This window comes from Xyrauchen texanus, unplaced genomic scaffold (assembly GCF_025860055.1).
Source record: "Xyrauchen texanus isolate HMW12.3.18 unplaced genomic scaffold, RBS_HiC_50CHRs HiC_scaffold_325, whole genome shotgun sequence".
NCBI lineage: Eukaryota > Metazoa > Chordata > Actinopteri > Cypriniformes > Catostomidae > Xyrauchen > Xyrauchen texanus.
The window spans coordinates 1-7,500 of NW_026266293.1; the positions used below are offsets into that span (position 1 = coordinate 1).

A 7,500-nucleotide genomic window follows, 5' to 3' on the forward strand; every position below is an offset into this window, starting at 1 on the left:
AGTTTCTGAAGAAGCTCAGCAAATGTGATCGGAGGTATAGAGGGGCAACTATTGGGGTAAACTCTGTCATGTGACAGTTTCACATTAATTCAAAGAAATGACATTGAACTTGTTGAATTATTGTTTAAGTCTGAACACCAGAGCAAAAACAGTCTTACCGTTTATCAAGCGTGGAAACTGTGTTAAAAACAACCTGGAATCAGCTTTAATAACAGTTTAATTGATCAAAAATGATCCAAATGTAACAGCTTTTTCTTTCATCACATTAAAAAGTTTTATTTAAAATTATATGAAATCTGAATGAACATTTCACACAATGTGGACATTGTTCTGTTATTGTGTGTAAACTTTCTGTATGACATTAATACATCAAACATTTTAATTACACCTGAATTTCACCACTTCAATCTCCCTAGCAACCATACTGATCTCCCTAGCAACCATACTGATCTCCCTAGCAACCATACCTCATATTGTCTTTTAAAAAATGTACAAATCTAATGTTCATGTAGTTTTTTATATTTATGGGGTGTAAATTCATTAATTGTAACTGACAGGTGTGATGATCAGTGGAGTTGAGTTTTTACCTTCATCATTAAAACATGGGCTAAAATATGGAAAGAGTGTTTGAGTGAAAGACTGACCAGTGAAAGAGTAGATATGAGAGCTGGACTCCACATCATAAAAGGAGACCAGACCCTCCTCATAATCCACAAACACACCAACCTTCTGTGGCTTCATTCTCTCACACAGAGAGACAGGAGGACCAGCACAGGCTTTATATTCATTCTCATTCCACAAACAAACAGTCCAGAATCCATTCACTGGAGTCAGTGTGATCTGTCCCTTCCTGTTAATGGATTCTCTGACCACTCCTAAATCCCACTTAGTCTTTCCCTTCACCTGCACCTCAAAATAAAATCTGCCTGAACTGAATCCCTTCTTTCCCAGCACAATTGGATATCTATCAAATCTCTCTGGTTTATCTGGGAGTTTTTGTCTAATGTCTCCATGTGTCACTTGTTTTCCATCATCAGACAGGATGAGTTTAGGATGAGCTGTATCAGGATCCAGAGTCACATCCACTGAGAGAGATCAGAGAATATCAATCACTTCAGAATACAAACATTTTGATTGATGTAATATTGAATCAGAGTATAATGAAAGTGTAGTGCAGTAAGTCAGCTGTCAGTATATAAATGTAAAGTATTGTAAGTGTATATGAGAGAACAGTGAAGATCACACACTGTACCTGCATACTGCTGCATCCTCCTCAATACTGTCAACACAAATCACAAGAAAACATCAGCAATTGTTTACAGGAATATTACAGGAGAAATGCTTCTGAAACTCTATGAACATGCTGTTGATGAACACAGAAAGTCATTTGAACTGGTCTCAAGACAGTTACTGACACAAGTAAATCTGGACATTATGTTTGTTATACACTAGAGCTGTCACCATTATGACATTCAGCTGATGATTGTCAAACAAACTATTTTAATTCATTCATCTATTATGATGATTCATTCTCATATTTTAAGGTGTTTGTTCTGCATGTGTGATTCATACATTATAAGAAGTATTTTTTCCATTTAAAACTTCAAATATATAAATATAAAATACAACCATTATACAACCTCACTGCATATATATATATATATATTATTGTCATTGTATATTATTATTTGTATATTGTGTAATTATGTGTATATTAATTGTGTTTATGGTTGAGTGACAATAAAGTGATTTGATTGATTTAAATCAAATAATATAATATGAATAAACTTTGATTTCCTTTTAAGTCTTTAATAACTTCTGAATGACCTGATAAATAATGTGTCGTTTTGGACAACTTTAGTTTTGGTCAATTTTATATTTACACTTGTTTTTTGAAGAAACATATTTTATGAGTTTCATTTGATCTCTCCACAGAAATCGAGTAAGTGTGCGTCTCCTCCTCTGTGTCTCTGTGTGTCATTAACACAGTGTGTGTGAACCAGGAACATTTGCCATTACACCATCATTGGTAACACTTTATTTTACGTAGTCCTTGATACAGAGTAATTACTTAGTTAATTACTTAGTAATAAACGTTGTAATTACATGTACCAAAATGTAATTAACATGTAACTAAGTTATGGTACAGCCTGTACTTACAGATTGTAATTACACACATGTAATAGGCAGCTACTGTTACACATATGTAACAAGCCGAGTCTGTTACATACGTGTTACAAATATGTAACAAGCCGAGTCTGTTACATACGTGTTACAAACTTGGTACACTGTAATTATGTAAGAAAGTACTTAGTACCACACAATGTAACAGGAAGTACTTAAATATATTAGGCTACTAAGGTCTGCAGTTACATATGGCAAATGTGTACGTTTTGTAGCATTACATGTATGTAACATAAAATAAAGTGTATCAAGATTGTACTTAAGTGCAATTCATGTGTATCTACAGACCTTATCCATCTTAAATAACCCACAAGTTCACTGCTAAAATACATGCATTAGCTTCTTTATTACATTAAAATTACAGAAAATTACACAGGTATAAGCTACGTAAAATAAAGTGTATCAAGACTGTACTTAAGTGGACTTCATGTGTATCTACATACCTTGTCCATATGTACCTTAGTTTGAATTAACTCTCTAGTTCACAGCTTAAATACATGCATTAGCTTCCTAATTACATTGCTAATTATATGTTGTATTTGAAGGGGAAAAATAAATTTACAATTTGACTTGTCATTTTGATAATGTCACCTTTGTGTGCAGGCAGGTGGATGGAAAGGGTAACCACATCAATTCAACTCTACACTATTGAGTTAAAATACAGTATTCTGTAATTGTAATATAGTTGGGAAGCTACTGCTTGTATTTATGCTGTGAACTAGTGAGTTTACCCAAACTAAGGTACATATGGACAAGGTATGTAGATACACATGAAGTCCACTTAAGTACAGTCTTGATACACTTTATTTTACGTGGCTTATACCTGTGTAATTTTCTGTAATTTTAATGTAATAAAGAAGCTAATGCATGTATTTTAGCAGTGAACTAGTGGGTTATTTAAGATGGATAAGGTATGTAGATACACATGAATTGCACTCAAGTACAATCTTGAAACACTATTTTATGTTACATACATGTAATGCTACAAAACGTACACATTTGCCATGTGTAACTGCAGACCTTAGTAGCCTAATATATTTAAGTACTTCTTGTTACATTGTGTGGTACTAAGTACTTTCTTACATAATTACAGTGTACCAAGTTTGTAACACGTATGTAACAGACTCGGCTTGTTACATATTTGTAACACGTATGTAACAGACTCGGCTTGTTACATATTTGTAACACGTATGTAACAGACTCGGCTTGTTACATATTTGTAACACGTATGTAACAGACTCGGCTTGTTACATATTTGTAACACGTATGTAACAGACTCGGCTTGTTACATATTTGTAACACGTATGTAACAGACTCGGCTTGTTACATATGTGTAACAGTAGCTGCCTATTACATGTGTGTAATTACAATCTGTAAGTACAGGCTGTACCATAACTTAGTTACATGTTAATTACATTTTGGTACATGTAATTACAGCGTTTATTACTAAGTAATTAACTAATCTTCTAATACTCTGTATCAAGGACTACGTAAAATAAAGTGTTACCCCATCATTTAACGTGAAAGTGCGCTTTGTGTTCACTATCACACTTTATATTTGTTTGTTTATACACTTACCAGTTTGACCGAGTTTTTGATCTACAGTCTCATGTAGAGTGTCTTTGAGTCGAGTCAGAGCTGTATTCAGAGTGTCCACACTCACATGAGTGTCAATACTGATCTCAGTCCAGTTCTTACTGTTTTTAGGGCTGTACAGGGACGGGTCAATCTACAGCAGGAGAGAGGAGAAATCCATCAGCATGAGGAGTGTTTTCTAATCATTCTCATTGATGAGAGAGATGGACACTGACCTGTAGGAGATGAAGATGATCTTCAGTGTGTGAGATCTGCTCCAGCTCACAGTTTCTCCTCTTTAGCTCAGTGATCTCCTGCTCCAGCTCTTTAATGAGATCTTCAGCCTGTTTCTCTGCTGCTTTCTGCTTCTCCTCCAACATCTCAACAACTTCAGTCTGACATCTCTCAATGGAGCGGATCAGAGTCGTGAACACCTCAACACTGTGTGATTTCTCTTCTTCTGTGTTTCTCTGATGAGATCAAGTCACAGTTTAAATGTATTTAATTCAGCACCTTTATTTATAAAGAAGATTGAACCTAAATTTGACTGACCTTTCTCATCTCTACAGAGTGTTGGATGTCTTGAATCTTCTTCATTCTGTTCTGGATCATCTGCTGCACGTCTGTCTGTGTCTTTACCAGCTGATTCTACAGACAGAGAACAACACAGACACATTTCATCACTCAACACAGCTTTTCCATCTTCAAAATAAGTATTGATTTTTGTTATTAACACTTTTTATTGATTCCATGCAGCAAATCACAAAGACATAACAGAAAATGCAACATCAAACCACATGAAATCATAAAATCATTCCCCACGAACATTAACCCCCCAACCGACACAAACAAGCACTCCAGTGGTCAAAAGTCAACTGACAAAGACACACAAATAGACAATAAAACAGAAAATATTTTGAGACACCAGTCCCTCTCCACTGCCCCTCTCTGAGAGCCCTCCTAAAATGTCATATAGCCGCCCCATTTCCTGATGCCTGATGTTGCCCGGCCTTCTATACACTATCTCTTCAAATGCCACCACCCTGCCCAACTCAACACACCACTCACGAAACGAGGGTGCACCAGACCATCTCCAACCCCTGAGGATTACCCAGCTGCCAATCATCACGCAGTCTGGGGCAAAACGAAAACTGAGTGTCAACCACTTCACACACGACGCTCTGAACCCTCAACCAAAACTCTTGGATCTTAACACATGGGTTGTTTCCCCGTCCGCTGATTGGCATCGCCAGCAGGTGGGTGTGTCTCTAAGACCAAGCCTATACAATCTAAAGGGGTCCAGTAGAATCAATAAAATTACAAAATCTTAAAGTACATAAGGCGCACCCGTGCATCTCTAGATGCAAACTTGATGTTTTTTAGAATCCTAACCCACACTAAATATTTCTCCGATAATCTCCCAAGAGAAGTTGAAGCTCCGTCCCCCAGACTCTGAGTTAGCAGGGAGTAATACACATCTCTAGATGCAAACTTGATGTTTTTAGAATCCTAACCAACACTACATTTTTCTCCCATAATCTCCCAAGAGAAGTTGAAGCTGCCTCATGATCTTTTCCAAAAGCAGTAATCACCATTCCCAGAGTATCTGCCAATTTGGGGGGTGTATGATACTCCCAAAAATAGTAGAGCAGGTGGCGCAGCTGTAAATTTCTAAAGACCTGAGATCTGGGAATCCTAAACTGTTGAACCATGTTTTCAAAGATCTCAACACCCCACTCTCATATAGGTCACCGAGTGTAGTAACCTCCCACACAATCCATCCAGCATAAAGGACACATTTGTCAACACCGTGTGGAAATGCGAGATAACCGGGTGTAACTTAACTTCTCCGTTTAGTTTAATAGAAAGGTTTGCAATGGCAAAATAGGTGCAAGAAATTTCTGTTCGATACTAAACCAGGGAGGGGCTCTCTCAGGTGGAAGCGACAAATGAGCCAAATATCTGAGACCGAATGCATAATAATAAATCAAAATCTTGGGTAGGCCTAGCCCACCTTTGGCAGTCAGTCTACGTAACTGTGGAGCGGAGGGGGACAGGGAATGGGGGGGACAGGGCCGGGCTGGAATGTTATATGCCCGGTCCCCAATTGTCCTGATCAGGCCTGAGGGACGACGGTTCGAGAGAATTATGGGCATGTCCGTCATGTGTGCGTTTATGTTTGTGCTTTTGTTTTGAGTTTAATTAAATTATTATTTATATTGACAAACCGGTTCTCGCCTCCTCCTTGCCCATCTTAACCCCCTTACATTGGTGCTGAAACCCGGGAAGGAGGAGGGATGCCCGTCACAGAGTCCTCGACACTGCCGTCCACCCAGGGGAGCGCCACTGCCATCTGCCAGGTGACGGAGTAGCCCGACCGGCCGGACACGGGGAGCGGCCGCTGTCCGCGGGGCAAGTGGGGACTGGATTCCCCGACCGCCTGGAGCGAGGGAGCCGCTGCCAGGGGCGGAGGAGTGCCCTGCCGTCCCCTGAGACGTGGAGGGGTCGAGGGAAGACCGCCGTCCACTAGGGAGGAGGGAAGCAACTCCCAGACCGCCTGGAGCTGATAGGGCCGCTGCCAGGGGCGGAGCTGCGGCCCTGAATAAACCCCACCTGATCTATATTTATAAAAGATGTCATCAAAATAAGTATTGATTGAATATTAGTAACTCTTGCCTTCTTCTCTGCACTCTCGTCCTCTATAGGAACAGTGTTGTGAGTCTTGTGGTCTGTTGCGGTGCAGAACAAACACACACACGTCTGATCATCTCTGCAGAACAGCTCCAGAGGTCTCTCGTGTTTCTGGCATATATAATCCTCCAGATTCTCCACAGCGTCCATCAGTTTGTGTTTCTTTAGACCCAGAACTCTCCGATGAGGCTCCAGGTGAGTTACACAGTAAGAGCTTTGACACGTCAGACAGGACTTCACGGCTTTCTGCTTTCTTTCATCACAGATGTCACAGAGAACTTCAGATTTACCCAGATTAAACTTCTTCTCAAAGTGTTGCACGACCTCTCTGAGTGTTGTATTAATCTTCAGATCAGGTCTTTTGCTGAATGTTTCTTTACAGAATGGACAGCTGCAGTTCTGAGTGTTTTTCCAGCATTCATTCAGGCAGGTCTTGCAGAAGTTGTGTCCACATGGAGTTGTGACTGGATCAGTGAACACATCCAGACAGATTGAACACTGAAGTTCCTCATTTAGTGCACTACTGGAGGACAACATGTCTGAAAATACAAATTATTGAAGTATTATTGTATATAGATTTAATCTGATGTGATGTTTAGGGTTTTCACATGACATTATTATTGTTGTTGATGTTATTTGCTTCATTAATTCACTCATTTATTATTTTTCTCTCTCACTGACTTACATGGACGGAAACCTTCTGAACTGTTTCTCCTGGTTGGTTTTTGTTTTGGTGATGTTGATGAAGATTCTGCCATTGCTCTTCCTCTCTTTAATCCTGTTTAGGACACAACACTCCAACATCTCATTTCACAGCATGAAACATGATCAAAGTGTGTGAAATATTAAAGATGAACTTCTCAAGAGGACATTCAGTTCACTTCTGAGTAAGTTCTCATATATTCTAGATCTCCAGTTTTATTAAATGACTCGATGTAAGATGAAAGTCAAAAGTTCAAGTGTTAAAAGTGTCTGTGATCAAAAGTAATAAATGTTGCAGTTTAAAGCTGATTGCAGTATTTAGTGTGCAGTATGCAGTTAGCAGTATGC

At 38.9% G+C, this 7,500-nt stretch overlaps 1 protein-coding gene across 2 annotated transcripts in view; it reads right to left on the bottom strand.

Moving 5' to 3' along the window:
- Positions 1–220: 220 nt before the first annotated feature.
- The window catches only part of LOC127642046 (E3 ubiquitin-protein ligase TRIM39-like), an 8,751-nt gene continuing 1,471 nt past the window's right edge, over positions 221–7,500 (bottom strand). Inside the window, exons 2-8 of one of the 2 annotated variants that reach the window (XM_052124784.1) lie at positions 7,136–7,228; positions 6,436–6,989; positions 4,312–4,407; positions 3,996–4,163; positions 3,763–3,913; positions 1,253–1,279; positions 221–1,085 (exon numbers count right to left, since the gene is read on the bottom strand). In XM_052124784.1, coding sequence (XP_051980744.1) covers positions 541–1,085; positions 1,253–1,279; positions 3,763–3,913; positions 3,996–4,163; positions 4,312–4,407; positions 6,436–6,989; positions 7,136–7,208 — 1,614 coding nt within the window. In that variant the 5' untranslated portion in view covers positions 7,209–7,228 and the 3' untranslated portion in view covers positions 221–540. Of the gene's footprint in view, positions 1,086–1,252; positions 1,280–3,762; positions 3,914–3,995; positions 4,230–4,311; positions 4,408–6,435; positions 6,990–7,135; positions 7,229–7,500 lie in introns of both variants that reach the window. The other variant, XM_052124783.1, reaches the window with a different exon arrangement.